The sequence below is a fragment of the Bombyx mori genome, chromosome 24 (genome assembly GCF_030269925.1).
Source record: "Bombyx mori chromosome 24, ASM3026992v2".
NCBI classification, from domain to species: domain Eukaryota; kingdom Metazoa; phylum Arthropoda; class Insecta; order Lepidoptera; family Bombycidae; genus Bombyx; species Bombyx mori.
In genome coordinates, this window is record NC_085130.1 from 17004632 (window position 1) to 17022934 (window position 18303).

At 39.6% G+C, this 18303-nt stretch overlaps 1 protein-coding gene across 4 annotated transcripts in view; it reads right to left on the reverse strand.

Annotated features, from left to right (window-relative positions):
• Window positions 1-4131: 4131 nt before the first annotated feature.
• LOC101746479 (pantothenate kinase 3) overlaps window positions 4132-18303 on the reverse strand; it is a 63543-nt gene continuing 49371 nt past the window's right edge. For all 4 annotated transcript variants that reach the window (XM_038019722.2, XM_062675892.1, XM_062675893.1 and 1 more), the window contains 9 exons: window positions 18005-18129; window positions 16706-16884; window positions 16432-16605; window positions 15449-15592; window positions 14770-14921; window positions 13723-13899; window positions 13055-13190; window positions 11915-12030; window positions 4132-10982 (listed from right to left, as the gene is read on the reverse strand). In XM_038019722.2, coding sequence (XP_037875650.1) covers window positions 10877-10982; window positions 11915-12030; window positions 13055-13190; window positions 13723-13899; window positions 14770-14921; window positions 15449-15592; window positions 16432-16605; window positions 16706-16884; window positions 18005-18129 — 1309 coding nt within the window. In that variant the 3' untranslated portion in view covers window positions 4132-10876. The remainder of the gene's footprint in view (window positions 10983-11914; window positions 12031-13054; window positions 13191-13722; window positions 13900-14769; window positions 14922-15448; window positions 15593-16431; window positions 16606-16705; window positions 16885-18004; window positions 18130-18303) is intronic.

The window sequence follows — 18303 nt, forward strand, 5'->3', positions numbered from 1 at the left end:
TTTGTTCTTTTTTTTTGTCTCCGGTGTATCCGTCACGTGTCTCAGCCGATTTAATAACGCCTTTTTGGTTCTATCATTAAAGTCTTGTCTTATATCTGGTTGCAATTTAGTCTGCTTGCGAATCTTTTCTATCTAATAATATAAATATACCCTACACTATCTAACACCTGGGATTGTCTTATCGTGCAAATTAAAAATCTTTTTATTTTTATTTTATGACTTGGTAACAGAGACATTTAGGTCACACATTGAAATCCAAGTCAACCAACTGCCAGACGTCAAGATACTTACTTGACTCTGCGTGAAATGAAACATAAAAATCTAGATGTAAATTTTTGTGTTTTAAAAATAGAGGGCAATTAGCACAATATTTAAAATATAATAATATGTTGAGATTTTTTGGCGGAAATGCGAGGAGTGGAGTTTTGTGATTTGTTTTTTATTTTGTCTATTTAGTGTTTTTTCAGGTTTAAATGTGTAAACACATGGAATGGAAGAAGCTAGATCGGACCAAGCGTTAGCTTGTGACACATTTATCTCTCTTCTCTCGTGACGTCAGAGCTAGCAGTTCGAATAGTTCTGCTACTGACGTTATCACGTAAAACTATGGTCTGTAAATCGACTTTATAATTAACGAAGAGTTTGAAGGGTTTGAAGGGTGGGGCAGCCGTTGTAACTAACTATACTTGAGACCTTAGAACTTATATCTCAAGGTGGGTGGCGCATTTACGTTGTAGATGCCTATGAGCTCCAGTCACCACTTAACACCAGGTGAACTGTGAGCTCGTCCACACATCTAAGCAATAAAAAATTAAAAACAGTTTTGCTTTTGTTTATCTTGGCATTCGATTTTCCGGTCATGAATTCGAAAATAGATTTACGGGCGATTGCCTACCTGCTTTTTTTTAATGCAATTTTGTACGCCGATAAAAACCAAAAGAATGAATTCCGATAATGTCGTATCGAATTAATTGGGAATCAATCACAATGCTATTATTACGGTTGAGTTCTATGTCGGTTCTGCTACTTCAGACAGGTAGGATATCGTGGTGATATGAATTGTAGTCAGTGTGCTTAGTGCGAATTTTTTTAACGTTCTCGATATCGTAAAAGTTAACTCGAATTTTACTGGTGGTACGACCTCTTGTGAGTCCGCGCGGGTAGGTACCACCACCCCGCCTATTTCTGCCGTGAAACAGTAATGCGTTTCGGTTTGAAGGGTGGGGCAGCCGTTGTAACTATACTGAGATCTGATATCTCAAGATGGGTGGCGCATTTATGTTGTAGATGTCTATGGGCTCCAGTAACCACTTAACACCAAGTGGCCTGTCAGCTCGTCCACCCATCCAAGCAATAAAAAAGGAGCCTAGAGCTGACGCAACCGTCTTGGCGAAACGAGTATGACCAGTCGATTATTTCGGCCCAAAAAAAGTACCTACATTCATTAATTTTACAGTGTTACCTGCACACGGAAAGTTGAAGCTACCACCGCAGAGCCATCACAGGGCTGCGCGTTCCAAAATCGTTCAGTCGTTCAACCAACCTTTACTTCAAACTAAAATCGGAAGCCACAGTGTCGACGATTTAGAAAACTCCAACCTAAGAAAGTTCGCTCAGAACTATCCTATCTACATAATCGATAAGAATCCAACACCTGTGTTACCAGTGGAAAACTTTAACCTTTTCTTGCCAGACGAAAAATACGTTGAAAATGGTAGAATTCGTTCTACGATAAAAAACAGTCCATTTAAGATTTTCAATGAATCTAAATTGAAGAAACTACAAATGTCGTTTAGAAGGAATGATGATTTCAAATTAAATTATAGATTCTCTGATTTAGTACTGTAAAGTATATAATTAATTATGTCATCTATAGTTTGTAATTTTTGTTGCTTATGTCAAGTTTTTTTTTTATTAGCTTTTATTGCTGATACTAAACAATGATTTTACATACTGTAGCAAATAGTTTCAACTCAAATCTAATACATCATCGGGTTTCCCAGTTCAGTGAACTGTGTTAAGTGATCTTCCCTTTGACGTTTTCCTCAAATATTCAAGTCGGTTCAGACGTTTGAAAATAATGTTAGAATAACAAAACTCGCATGTACCGAAACGGGAAGTCTGAAACCATTGCAATCTTCTTTTGGACAATCTTAAACTTAATATATGAATGGCAGCCACGTGATGGCAAAAGAAAAAGAGGTAGGCAAGTTAGAAGGTGGACAGATGATATCAAGATGACTGGAGAGACAATCTGGTCCAGAAAAGCTACCAATAGAGAAGAATGGAAGCAGCTTTGAAGTCGTCATGGCCTAAAGGATAAGACGTCCGGTGCATTCGTATGTAGCGATGCAACGGTGTTCGAATCCCGCTGACAGGTACCAATTTGTCTAATGAAATACGTACTTAACAACTGTTCACGATTGACTTCCACGGTGAAGGAATAACATCGTGTAATAAAAATCAAACCCGCAAAATTATAATTTGCGTAATTACTGGTGGTAGGACCTCTTGTGAGTCCGCGCGGGTGGATACCACCGCCCTATCTATTTCTGTCGTGAAGCAGTAATGCGTTTCGGCTTGAAGGGCGAGGCAGTCGTTGTAACTATACTGAGACCTTGAAACTCATATTTCCAGTAACAACTTAACACCAGGTGGGCTGTGAGCTCGTTGAAAAACGTCGCGGCGTTTATGTAGCGCACTCGGGCATCATCGGAAACCTTCTGGCGCGATCGGAATTCCCGAACACGCAGCTGTCACTACATGTCAGTCAGAGGGGTGCAAATCTCATGCAAAGACGAAAAACATACAACTAGCTCCATCTTACCTCTGCGGTCTCTCAATTTGAAACGTTTTGGCATTCATGATCTAATAACCTCACTAGATGGCGTCAATAAAAATTGTAGCTTTTATTTATTCATTTTTTATTGCCTTTGTAGGCAGACGAGCATACGGCCCACCTGATGGTGAGTGGTTACCGTCGCCCATGGACTTCAGCAATGCCAGGGGCAGAGCCAGGCTGCTGCCTACCGCTTAATATTAAATTTATATAACATAGACAACACATTTTTATTTTTAATAAAAACCAATCATATCTTGATCTATGTACACCAAATGATATTTCTTTTATTAGAAAGTAAATTCGTTCCTAAAACAGAACCAATTTTTTCTTTGGATTGTCATCTTTGTAGTTTTTCGAGATGGCGTATAACGAATTTTTAAAATCTTTTTTGACATAGAATTTTTTTTATTGCCCGCGTACGCAGACGAGCATGAGGCTCACCTGATGGTGAGTGGTTACCGTCGCCCATGGACTTCAACAATGCCAGAGGCAGAGCCAAACCGCTGCTTACCGTTAGATAATATGTATATAATAATTAGAATATTAGATAATATAAATATAATACGCTCGAATTTTGTCGATAAGATAAGCGCAAGATTTGACGTTTAACTTTAATAAATTTAAATTAAAAATAGTTTAAGAAAATATTATTTTATAGTAAAAAAGCGTGGGGTGCTTTTCAGGATATTATCAAAATAACCCTTCTACTCATAATTGCTAATAAAATATTTATCACTACTGATACCATGCACCCCACGCTTTTTATATAATAAAATCATTTTTTCTTGCACTATTTTAATTCAAATTTATTAAAATTTATTTTCTATTTTTTAGTTGGATTTTCTATAAAAGCGTATTTTGTTAGATTTTTTTAAACTATTATTTATTTTTCATTTTTTAGTTGAATTTAAATGTTTTCAATTTTTTTTAATACTGAATTGTCATCGGTCCTCAATAAGTATACCAAATTTCGAGTTAATCCGACGCTTTGAAGAGGGTCAAAATCATGTTCAAAGATTCCGTTACAAACATACATACGTCTGAAGCTAATAAAAGCGTATTAAAATAATATCTTCGTAATCAAATATAATTAGTATGTCCTAGTGGCTGGCTTTGTTTTCTCCATTTCTTGTTAATAATATATGATAATATACTGTACACCATCAAAACATTATAAGTGTTTATAAAATAGTGTGATTATTTATTTTTGAGGGCTATTTCCCGCTAACAGTAGAGATCACACAACGACATTCAGTTAAGAAAGTGGGCAATGAAAAATGAAACCAAAATAATTTTTTTCTCATATATTTCTAAATTAATACAAAAAAATATATATCAGCCGTTGTGCAATAATCACGTTAATCGCAATTAATTCCGTACATACAATTCACCGAAAAAAAATAAAAAAAAGATATAAATAAACAAAAAAAAATCTAATTATAATAGTTATTAATAATAATAGTAACCCTGATATTATAACACATACATTATGCAGAACAAAAAGTTAAATTACTTAAGAATATATTTATTCGCACGTGCGTACCAAATTGAGACAAGACAACTGTCACATAATATCGATGCGTCAAAGGCTGTTTGGTGTTTTTTTTTTTTTTTGGTCAGAAGGAAATCGCCGGCTTCCGCCCTTTTCTGGGGATACTGGGCGGGGTATGTCAGAGTCGAACTGACTAAAACCTCCTGTCGCTCAACAACCAACGTCCAAACCTCGCATGAGACAGAACTCATGACAAGGCAAAGGGGGGAAAGTGAAGTGTTTGGTGTAAGCGACATTTTTGTAAATTTACTGGAGATATATTTAAAACTAGCTGACCCGGCAGACTTCGTAGTGCCTCAATCGATAAATAAAAGACCTAAACTTTTGTATAAAATACACTTAAAACAAACAAAAGGAATCCGTCCGACGGGGGACACATCAAAGGAAAAACAAAATTGTTATTTTTATTTAATTCCAAGCATTTTCATATTTATCTACCTTTTAAACCTTTTCTGGACTTCGACAAATAATTCAAGACCAAAATTAGCCAAATCGGTCCAGCCGTTCTCGAGTTTTAGCGAGACTAACGAACAGCAATTCAATTTTACGTATATAGATTTTGAGAAAATATCATAACACAAAAAAACTTCAGCTATTTTTCAAAGGCAGTAAACTTAATTGAAGTTGTCGACGTCGCCCAAAACACGTCATTTCGGATCCTACCGATCCATTAACGGTGCTTTTAGGTACCTCAAGCACCGGTCACTGCTCGCGCTAACTCGTCGCTTGCGACGAAGGGCTCGACGAGTAAATTAACCCACAGACACAGCCCACTGAGTTTCTCGCCGGATCTTCTCAGTGGGTCGCGTTTCCAATCCGGTGGTAGATTCTACGAAGCACGGCTCTTGCTAGGGCCAGTGTTAGAAAAACTCCCGGTTTGAGCCCCGTGAGCTCACCTACACGTCGAGGAGAAGCTGAAATAGCCTCTCAAGGCTATCAGCATAGTTAGGAAAAAAAAGAAGAAGTTCAATTAAAAACATCGAACCGTTGATGCTAATACCGAATAAACCTATAATTACAAAGATAAATGTCGCTTAAAAAAAATAGCTTTCCACCCTTCGATATGTGAATGCGACTACTTACTCATTTGGAGACATTAAATTTTCAATCAATCACATACATAATTATACAGCCATCTTTTTTTTTAATGCGTCAATAAGTGAACGATCTCACTGTCCACCTGATATTATATACATCAACAATGTAAATGCCGCCACCCACCTTGAAACACGAGTTGTAATGTCTCACTTTTAACAGTACAACGGCTGCCCCACCCTTCAAACCGAAACGCGTTACTGCTTCACGGCAGAAATAGGCAGGGTGGTGGTACCCACCCGCGCGGCCTCACAACACGTCCTACCACCAATAAACTACCACAACCATCTCACTAATACGGATAACGAAAAGCCCCTATTGAAAATGTATTTCCCGCGAAACGATCGCACAAGAACTTACCAAATACGACCCATAAATATATGAAGACATGAGTGGATGAAGGGGATATGATACTATTGTTAATTTTGACAAAACGGGCAACAAACTTTAATTGTACTTTTTCTTCGTACATAAAACTCCTTCATTGCATGCAATTTCTAAAAATAGCCTTTAAATCCCGAGTTTTAAGGTCTAATATGGTTTATACAGGCACATAACACCTTATAATGTCAGAAGCCCTAAAACTGCGATACTTTAAGAAATATTTTTTCTATATGGAAACTAGCGACATCTTGTAAGCGGGTACCCCTAAACTTATATTTTGTTAAAGCTAAGGCATTTAATTATTGTATAAATTAACACAGAAGATAAAAAATTAATAAATCATACAAGTCTTTATTTGTTATAGACAAATTGATTAAATTTTATCAATTGGTGGTTTCTGAAAATTTACCAAATCCTTCATTAAAAATAAAGTATAGGATAGTTAATATGTCACTGCCATCTACAAGAGGAATGAGAAACTAATCGAAGCGAAGCCATCTAGTGGCTGACACCCGTAAACATTTTTGTTGAGTGCCTGAGTTGCTTATCTATAACTAATCTAATCCACTCAGGACTTTTTGGCGGGAACGCAAGGAGAGAAGTTGTGTGATTTGTTTTATTTCTCTATTTAGTGTTTCTTCAGGTTTAAATGTGTAATAACGGTGGATTATTAACTGTTTAGTATCTATGAGTGTGCACAAATGTGGGAAAATGAAACAAAGCCGCTGGACGTAACTACTCGGGATCCTCCCAAAAAGTCCACTGAAAAAAATCTCAGCAAATACCACCATTTTACTAAGATTATATTTCATCCCATATCATCTCATCTCATTTCATATAATTTCATCCCAGTCGATTAATGTCTCAAATTAATCATCTTCATTTCATTTCATTCCATATTACCATTTTTCATAAAAATAAGAATATAAAGTTAAATAAGACATGACCTAAAGGTCTTAAGTTTTATGACCTGGTGGTCATAAAATCCTTTAACAAAAAAAAATTATCCACTCGTGTCTTCATATTTAAGTCGCATCCGGACACGACAAACAAAGCGAAAGCGCGCCATCTAGTGGACGCGGGCCACAACCACTCGTCAAGCATCAGGTTACTTCGGGTGGAGCGCTTCGGCAGAGTCGAGGTGTCATTGAGAGCACATGCGTTGTCTGACTTAGGAAGAGTGAAGATGTTTCGCAACTGTCACACATTCATGCTGCGCAATTTCTTTGCACGACTACCCACCATATGTCAATAAATAATAAAAACATCGGCCCATTCTACGAAAAAATATAGTACATTGTGCACTAATGGAGAAAAGTAGGACATTTCCTGCCGCGTGTATACTTCACTATTAAATTTTATTGCCTTTTGTTTATTTCACTTTTATACTAAACACAATATTGCAAATTACCCGAGCACAACAATGGCAGAGAATTTTAGGTGCGTGAGAGCAGACGTAGACACTAAGGCGCATGCGCACTTGTCAGTACCCAGGGAGGAAAAGTTACACTTTCTTCCCTGTACAGCGGGAGGAAAACCGAACTTTCGGCGTCGGTAGGAGAAAAAATATATTTTTTACCTACCTATGCTGGTTGAGGGGGAGGGTGATGGGAGAAATGTGCTCCGCACTAAGCGCTTCACTTTCCCCCTTTGCCTTTTCACGAGTTCTGTCTCATGCGAGGTTCGGGTCATGCGACAGGAGGTTTTAGTCGGTTCGACTCCGACATTCCCCACCCTCCAACCCCAGTGGAGGGCGGAACTCCAGCGATTTCCTACTGACCAACAAAAAAAAACATATGCTGGTAATCTTGAGGTCTTAAGCCAGCGTAACCCAACGAATAGGTGAGCTCACGGGGCTCTAATTTAGTCAATTTGCTAACACTAGCCCTAGCAAGAGCAGTGCTTCCCCATTAATACATAGATCAGTGCATTCCCAATTTTACCCCAACAGTAGTATTAGTACGTAATAACCAAAACCATTTATCGTATTAAATAAGCGTAGAGTGTTCTTTATATATTTGTACGGTTTAGGATTTTCACATATTTCATTTTAAACTAATAATAACGTCGACAGTTTAAACAGATACAAGTAACCAAATACGGATTTCAAATAAGAACATTCGAAATTAATAAAAATTGATTGACTGAAACTTTTATATACTGTGATCGACTTATACAAGTTGAAAATGTGATGCAGAATTATGTGCGTAAATAAGAGACATAATTATGTACGTACACGTTCGAGAATCAATTGTCATTGTCATAAACAACTGTCGATTAGTTCAGTCAATTCAAATCGTGAACAACAACAACAACCAACAAAACAGAAATACTACCAAAATGGTAGAAAATCGATAGAATATTCACCCAAAATGGTAGAAAATCGATAGAATATTCACGCAAGCACCGTAACAACAATATTTTGCTTCATAATTTTAAATATTTATCTGTAAAACATTTTATATACGCCCAACGAATCTATATAAACATTTCTGATATTAACATCAAACAAATTGAAACAACAGCGAAATTTGAATGTCAAATTTTCTAGTCATTGGTTAAATTCAATAAAAGCGATTGAAAAAAGGAAAAGCTCAATTGGAAAATGCTTTAAGCTTTTCCCTAGAGTAGCAACGAGAAGTTCTCGCACTCGTTTTGTTTTAGGCTTTTTTTTATTGCTTAGATGGGTGGACGAGCTCACGACCCACCTGGTGTTAAGTGGTTACTGGAGCCCATAGACATCTACAACGTAAATGCGCCACCCACCTTGAGATATAAGTTCTAAGGTCTCAGTATAGTTACAACGGCTGCCCCGCCCTTAGAACCGAAACGGCATTACTGCTTCACGGCAGAAATAGGCAGGGTGGTGGTACCTATCCGTGTGGACTCACATGAACTCCTATCACCAGTAAAAACGGAGCCAAAAACAAAAATTCCATAAACCTCTATAATTTTTACACAAAACAATTATATCCCTTTGCCTCTGATGTTTTAAAATATTACCATTATCTATACTATACATAACGCTTTTCTCTCGTCACTATTAAATTCAATCAACGACTCGTAAATATTTTTCTACATACATTTATTTGTTATATTTATAATAACACATGTATCAGTCATTAGGCTAATTTTTTTAATTTCTTTTTTCCGTGTAGGGTAAGCCGGACTATTACTAGCACACTCATATAAAATATCAAAGGGGTTTAATTTTATTTATTTTTTAATTTTGTTTGCTGGTAGCAAAACTTTACACAATGGCAACTCGAATATCGTGTGAATCCTTATGATACTGAAAACTAATTTATATTTTTTTATTTCTTTAATCCATTATTCTTTCCTGTATAGATGTTTTTAATATTTTGATTTCTTCGGAAAATTCTAATTGAGTTTCAGTATTTTTGCCACTTTTTTTGTTTGCCTCAATGAAATTCCATTTCCATAGTTTGTATAACATACAAAATAGCTTCGTTCTATTAGTAAAATATATAGGCTGTATGCCTTACGTTCCTTTAGTCAATCTAAATGGATAGCCTAACAAAAAAAAAATGAATCACTAAAAAATTATATAAATATTTGATTGATTTTTTCGCCATCAAAGAATACACCACAGCTAGGTGTGTCAATAATAGTGCAGTTTACCCTGTAAACTTTATTCTATATACAGAATTCAAATTTCAAAAATGATTAAAATCAGGAACTAATATTATTGTAAAACAAACTTTTACATTTTATTATTTTGATGGTTTACGAATGCTCCATAGTTTTCCTAGTCCGCGAACGACTCTTGTATTTATCCGTTGACATTTTATATACAGATATTCAGTATTTATTGTATTTATATTATATTATATTCATTGAAAGACAAGCATCGTTACAACTAAAGTCATGTATAAGATACTACTACTCTCCTATCAAAGAGAAGCTTTCTCTTATAGTACGCCCCCCGACCGACAGATGGAGTTAGAAACGCAATTTAGTTACATTTAAAAAAGTTGGTACTTTCCATGTATTACACTCGCAGCCAACATTTAATCATTTTTGAGAACAATTCGGACTTTAGCTACACTAAACAACAATTAATATAATTTGTTCAATACAATCGTTCTTGGCAAGTTTCTTTCTTTCGTTTCATAGTCGACTTCCGTCACGCTCGCACTCGCAGCTAACGTCGCAAGAGCGCACGAGACATGACTAAATTCCTTTTCTTGTTAAAACTAAAGCTTCTATTGCAATCTTATAGCAAGAAAATAGTACATTGTGCACCAAGGGAGAAAAGTTGGACATTTCCTCCACACGTTTGTCCAATTTTACACGTGGGAGGAAATGTCCAACTTTTTTCCCGTGGTGCACATACTATTTTTTCTCCTACCAAGCCGAAAGTTCGTGGAGTAATGGGCCGGAAGCCCCTGTGGGGATAGGGGGGGGCGAAGCTCCCCACACTCATATATTTTTAAATAAACTACTACTAATTAAATAAGAACTTTCTGATGAACTCATCTTTGTTTAATACTTCACTATTAAATTTTATTGCCTTTTGTTTATTTCACTTTTACACTAAACACAATATTGCAAATTACCCGAGCACAACAATGGCGGAGAATTTTAGGTCCATGAGAGCAGACGTAGACACTTAATGCGCATGCGCACTTGTACCCAGGGAGAAAAGTTACACTTTCTTCCCTGTACAGCGGGACGAAAACCAAACTTTCGGCGTAGGTAGGAGAAAAATATTCTTTGTTTGTTTTTTTACCCGAATTATATTTAAACACCAAAAAAAAGACCTATCATTATCTTTACAAATTTTGAGAGCACTTCAAACACCCAGACCGTCTCGCGTCCCCGACGGCGACGACAACGAACGCCACAACCATAATTAAAATTAATGGAAAATAATAATAATAATAATATGTAGTACATAACGATAATCATTAAAATAATAACCCAAATGTCAAAAAACGTCGGTTTTGACGTGCGTCAAGTTGACAGCTGTCAGTTCAGGTTCACCTGTCTGCGTGCGCGGCGTCGCCCGTCGGTGGCGTGCGGTTCCGCAGCTTCTTGTGGTTCTCAGCGTCGAGGTGCAGGAGACAGCCGACGGCCCCAAAGTAGCTGGAAACAAGCGTCATTAGATCTGTTTTTAATTTTTGGCGGGAAACGCGAGGAGTGAAGTTGTGTAATTTGTTTTATTTTGTCTATTTAGTGTTTCTTCAGGTTTAACTGTGTAGTAATGGTAATTTATTAACTGTTTAATATCTGTGAAAGTGCACGAATGTGGGAAAATGAAACAAAGCCGCTGAACGTAACTTCTCGGGATCCTCCTCCACTGAAAAAGACTCGGTAAATGACCACCATTTTACTGAGATTATATTTCATCCCATAACATCTCATTTCATGCCATGTTTCATATTAATCAACTTCATTTCATTTCATAATATCATCTTTCATATAAAAAGTTTTCATTAAAATTAATATAAGACTTGACCTAAAGGTCTTAGTTACCAGATCATAAAATCGCTTAAAAATTAGATCTGTTTAGAACAGGGGCTCCCAAACTCATTAATCTACTGCCCACTTTGAGAATAAATTACTTTTTATTCGCCCCCATTTTTTCACCTACTTAAAAACCACTATAACGAGAGCTCAGTCGGTGACTAAGAGCTCCGCCCCTTTTTCTGGGTTTCTTACCGCCTAAAATTCATTTAAGAGTCTTACGGAATTTGCGTGCATGCATTTATATATGTTATTATTTTTTTGACATAGAAGAGTGACATTAGGCTTCCTTTTATCTCAAAGAAACGTCTCATTTCCACTAGAAACTGTTTTTATTATTTTATTGCCCTAATAGGTAGAAGAGCATACGGCTCACCTGATGGTGAGTGGTTACCGTCGCCCATGGACTACAGCAATGTCAAGGGCAGAGCCAAGCCACTGCCTACTGTTAAAGCTAACCTTATCAGCTAAATGATTAATTAAGAAATGTGAATTCGGATCTCTCGTTACATCGTCTCGCCAATCAAGCCACGCACGCTTCGGAAACTCACCCCTCGTGCTCCAAGAACAGTGCTTTCAAAGCTCCCCTCGACCAGTAGGACATGGCGTACGACAAAAGCTTCATCGACAACGGATTCACTCGTAGGAAGTTACCGCAAAATACAACCTACAAAATAATTTTTGAATTAGTATTGTTACACCGGTAAGAGCAACGCCATCTATCACCGAATAGCCGAACGAATATCGGAGGATCTAGTAGCACCTAGAACGCTCGATAAGTACAACGCCATCTATTGTCAGATATCAGAAACACAATACTCGAAATGTGTGGAATATTCTCGATAATTCTAGGGATGTCGTATCGACTATAAAAGCGTTGCAGAGATGACACGCAGTCAGTCAGTAATCGGATCTACTCGAAGCAAAGCAGCGAACGGATCAGCTGAAGCGAATTGAGAAATTTAAAGTGTTTGTTAATGTTTTAAAGTGTTCTAAGTGCAAATACAGTTTTTAGTTGTACTTTGGTGGAACATTTATTTATCCCGAACCCCAGCTCTTAACAGTATATCTGTTTTGAAAATAATGTATTTGCAAATTCAATTTTATAAGCTTCAAATTGAAGACATTCAGTTGAGTTGTAATATTTTTTACATTTTCTTATTTTTTATTTTTGTTTTCAGGTTTGTTAAATTTTAAAATTATTATATATATTATTATAAAATTCTGACTTTCACACGGAAATTGAATTTGATATTTACAAAATCGAACTTGAAGTTAATAAAATAGTCTGTATGTTGCTTCGAACATACGAAAATGACTAAACGAATTACGAATGAAACGCATATAAATCGTCCACGGCCCAATTGAAACACTTAGTTTTTTTTACCTATTCATTGGTAGCCTAAGCTATTTTAGATAATCACTGACTGGTAGTTGATAGATTCGATTTGAAAGAATTTGCCAACACTGGCCCTGGCAAGAGCAGTGCTTCGCTGAATCTACCACCGGATCGGAAACGCGACCCACTCAGTGGGCTGTGTTTGTGGGTTAATTTACTAGTCGAGCCCTTCGTCACAAGCGACGGGTTCGACGAGAACGATGACCGGTGCTTGAGGTACCTAAAAGCGTTTGGATCCGACGTGATGACCACGTATGACGTCACACCGCGACGCGATATAGCTACCACTCACCCTCTCGACGCGCTCGTTGCAAGCGCACAGCCTCGCTATCGAGCCGATGTTGTTGGTGATGGTGACCAGCGTGGCCCGCGCCAGGTCCTCCCTCGACACCTTGGCCCTTCGGTCCGCGGAGCACATCTGCCCGAAGCTGAAAAAAAATAATCAAAAATGATTTAAAAGTCATATTATTATTAACGATGACGCGGGGTCGCTGACGCTCTTGGACATCGACAACACCACATGAGTCCTTTTTTTTATTGCTTAGATGAGTGGACGAGCTCACAGTCCACCTGATGTTAAGTGGTTATTGGGGCCCATAGACATCTACAACGTAAATGCGCCACCCACCTGGAGACATAAGTTCTAAGATCTCAGTATAGTTACAACGGCTGCCCAACCCTTCAAACCGAAACGCATTACTGCTTCACGGCAGAAATAGGCAGGCGCGGACTCGCAAGAGCTCCTTCCTACCAGCAGTAATTACGTAAATTACAATTTTGCGGGTTTCATTTTTATTACACGATATTATTCCTTCATCGCGGAAGTCAATCGTGAACATTTGTTAAGTACGTATTTCATTAGAAAAATTGGTACCCGCCTGCGGGATTCGAACACCGGTGCATCGCTACATACGAATGCACCGGACGTCTTATCGTTTAGACCGCGAGGCGTGCCGTTACCTGCTGGCCACCAGGTCCCCGGGCAAGCCGAAGCGCGCGTAGTCCCCGCCGTATATGTCGCGCACCAGCTTGTCCACGGTGGTGTTGTCCCCGGACGCCGCCAGAGATATCGCCTCCTCGAAGCTGCTGCAGCCGGTCAGCAGACAGCACAGCCCCAGGAACGTCCCCCCGCCGAGACTGCAAGCAAGGCGAGGCGGTGCCATCAACTTTTTTTTTATTGCTTAGTAGGGTGGACGAGCTCACAGCCCACCTAGTATTAAGTGGTAACTGGAGCCCATAGACATCTACAACGTAAATGCGCCATCCACCTTGAGATATAAGTTCTTAGGTCTCAGTATAGTTACAACGGCTGCCCCGCCCTTCAAACCTTTCAAGCTGAAACGCATTACTGCTTCACGGCAGAAATAGGCAGGGTGGTGGTACCTACCCGTGCGGACTCACAAGAGGTCCCACCACCAGTAATTCATGAGACGCATGATGCACGCGGACGACTTCCACCACGAAGGAATGACATTGTGACGGACAGCCATCATAGAACAGTAGGTAGCAGGTAGGCAGCGACTTGGCTCTGCCCCTGGCATTGCTGATGGCCATGGGCGACGGTAACCATTCACCATCAGGTGGACCGTATACTCGTCTGCCTACAAGGGCAATAAAAAATAAAAAACATAAGATATTTGGCGGATGCCCGAATCTTGCCCACGACATTATCAAGGACGTCTTGTGAGGCCGCACGGGTAGATACCACCGTCCTGCCTGTTTCTGCCGTGAAGCAATAATGCGTTTCGGTTTAAAGGGCGGGGCAGCCGTTCTACTGGTAAAACTGAGGCCTTACAACTCATATTTCAGGATAGGTGGCGGCATTTACGTTGCAGATGTCTATGGGCTCCGGTAACCATGGCACCCATTGCTGCCAACAGGTTCCGTTGACCACTTTACCATACCAAGCGACATATGGGTCTATTTGTCTACCCTTGCGGACCACGAGACCCCCTACCGACATTAGACCACGAGGCTCTACGTATCATCATGACATGGAGGACGTACCTGGTCCCGCTGACTCTGTAGTAGTTGTCCGGTCCGTTGACCACAAGCAGGGACACTCCGCTGCCGATGTTCACCAACAGGAACGGGTAGGGACAGGAGAAGTCGTAGGGCTTGCGAACGTATTGACTAAGGGCGGCTTCCAAGTAAGGAGGCTGGGAAAGTAACAAAAAAAACCAAAACTGTATTTTGACGAACTTCAAAAACAAAGGAAGAGGTTCCTCAATTGAAGTCGGTTTGAATCGTCGCGGTCTAAAGGATAAGACGTCCGGTGCATTCGTATCTAGCGATGCACCGGTGTTCAAATCCCGCAGGCGGGTACCAATTTTTCTAATGAAATACGTACTCAACAAATGTTCACGATTGACTTCCACGGTGAAGGAATAACGTCGTGTAATAAAAATCAAACCCGCAAAATTATAATTTGCGTAATTACTGGTGGTAGGAGCTCTTGTGAGTCCGCACGGGTAGGTACCACCCCCCTGCCCGTTTCTGCCGTGAAGCAGTAATGCGTTTCGGTTCGAAGGGTGGGGCAGCCGTTGTGAGTGACGGCATTTACGTTATACTTGTAATAAGAAAATGTCACGCTAAAAAAAAAAACCACGATCAGCGCCATCTCTCGTCAAAGGACGGTACTAAGCACAACAGTAACGCCATCTAGTTGGTTGCGTGTGCGACTCACCGTGTCGCTGGGCAGCTGGTGCACGGGCTGCTCGTCTGGCGGCGCCCAATAGTAGCACTCCCTCGGATTCATAGAGTCCACGTACAAAACGCCCGCGATCAGAGCGTCTAGTTCGTCCATCTTTGAGAGACGCATATTCACCTCCTGAATTTACAAATGAATTCGGGTTTAATTGTAATTTATATATATATGGGATTGGTAAGAACGGAACGTGTGAAAAAAGTGTGGAAGAGTGGAATAGGAGAGATGGGTGGACAAGCTCACAGCCCATCTGGTGTTAAGTGGTTGCCGGAGCCCATAGACATCTCAAATGAAATCAAAAAAAATTATTCAACATAAATGAAAGTACATACTTGTTGAACGTCAAAAAGAAACTACTGCCAATTCACAAAAACTAGCCTCCGTCCTGAGAAGAATTGGCAAGAAACTCAGCGGGCATGTCTTTTTTTTTTATATTAGATATATATTTTTTTAATATTATATTTCAGAATCTACAACGTAAATGCCGCCACCCACCTTGAGATATGAGTCTAAGGTCTCAGTATAGTCACTACGGTATAGTGAGAGAGAAAACGGTATGAAAGGAAAAAGATAATGACAGAAAAAAGGAAGACGGCGAAGACGGTTAAAAGATAAGCAAGGCGTAATAAAAGGCAAAATGAAACAAAGCCACTGAACGTAACTTATCGAGATCCTCCAAAAAGTCCACAGAAAAAATCTCAGTAAATGACCATCATTTCACTGAGATTATATTTCATCGCATGTCATCTCATTTCATTTGATTTGATTTGATTTCATTTCATTGATAATATCAATTTCCATAGAAAAAAGTTTTCGTTAAAATTAAAATAAAACATGACCAAAGGTCTTAGTTACCAGGCCACAAAATCCTTTAAAAAAATTTAAAACTATTGACAATCTATGAAGATTTTGACAAGGATTAAGCTAGTTAAAATAAATTATATTTTATACATAGTTTATACCTTAATGAAGTCCTCCTCGAACTTGTACGCGCCCCCCCCTGTCGCGTAGATTGTGTTCACCAGATCCGCCATGCCCTTAGAGCGGGCCAGCTGGAGGAAAGCTCCCACCTCCGAAGTCGGGAACCTTATGAAGTGCAGCGTGCCCCTGCGGCCTCTTATCGTTACGTTCTCCATCTATTAGGAGAGGGGAGAACCGGCCATTATAGAAATGAAAACTTTTTTTAATTTTCCTAATGGGCCCAAAGCGTCCCACCAGTAATCCCACCATTATTACCTGCAGATGAACGTCCCTTCTCCCGGTCTTCCCGTAAGCCGAGTTCCTCGTCAAGTATCTCCTGATATTCTTCAGGACTTCGGTCTCCTTGTCGAGTTCGCGTCTGTTCGTCTCGCGGGGCTCGAAATAGACCAGTTTCGTCAGCGTGCCCCCAATGTCCATGCCGAACCAGGGCATCGCTGGGAAGCGTGTTCAGATGACTTTATTTGTTCGTAATATTAACAGACAGCTTTAGGCAGCAAAGCTAGGAGCTGCAAGGTCTAGGAGTTGTAAAGTCTAGTAGTTGTAAAGTCTAGGAGTTGCAAAGTCTAGGAGCTGCAAAGTCTAGGAGTTGTAAAGTCTAGGAGTTGTAAAGTCTAGGAGTTGCAAAGTCTAGGAGTCACAAATTCTAAGAGTCGCAAAGTCTAAGAGTCATAAAGACTAGGAGTTAGTTTAGAAAGCTGCGATCCAAACAACGACCAAAATTTTGTCGATAGACCGAGAGCTCGGCCAATCTTAGCTCTAACATTATGAATACAAAGATTATAACAAAAACAAAATTTTAAAAGTGAAATGAGAACATCATTAATATAATCGAAGTAAATTAAATATGCATCATTAAGGATAGCCCAAAAACTAATGACCGGGTTCTTGGTACAATTTACCACACGAAGGCCACAAGAGAAGCACTAGTTTTCCAATAAATCAAAGAGGATCAAAAAGATGGGCTCAACTAAAAACCTAGGTGTGACGTCACACACAAACCCCCCCTCGATATGTTTAAAAACATATGTTAAAAAAATGGTTGTTTGAATAAATTTCCATAGGCCTCTTCGATCGCAAGCCACTGAGCGCGATTTCTTTTTGTTTTATTGCTTGGATGGGTGGACGAGCTCACAGCCCACCTGGTGTTAAGTGGTACTGGAGCCCATAGACATCTACAACGTAAATGCGCCACCCACCTTGAGATATAAGTTCTAAGGTCTCAAGTATAGTTACAACGGCTGCCCCGCGGACTCTCAAGAGGTCCTGCCACCAGTAAGGCTAGCGATCCTAGGCTTCTCTCATTCAGTGTGCTAAGTGTGAGTTTTTTAACGTTCTCGATAGCGTAAAAGTTAACTCAATTTGCATGGAATTGGAACAGCGCCCCTAGCGGCAAACGAAGGCAAGCGTTCCAACTCCATACAAATTTGAGTTAACTTTTACGCTATCGAGAACTTTAAAAAACTCACATCAAACACACTATAGAATTAAGAACCCCCTCGATTTTTCTAGAAGTCAGTTAAGATAGTACGGTTTAATTTTAATGAGAGCACTTACGTGGGGCGTTATTGTCGGGCGGCGTGGGCGGTGCGGACTCCGCCATCTTGGCTGGGAAGTGTTCCTTTGTCGTTGCGTGCGGAGGCGAGTACGGATTACGTCTCGCTCGTTTCAATAGCTTAGTCCTGTCGAGGGAAAGAGATGGTGTTTGGCGCAGAGAACTGTTTAAGCATTTACAGGGTTTTTTTTCCATTCCTACCTATGCTCAAGGCTATCTTGAGAGGCTATATCAGCGTTACCCTAGCGTGTGGGTGAGCTCACGGGGCTCAAACCTGAGGTGTTGCTATCACTGGTCCTAG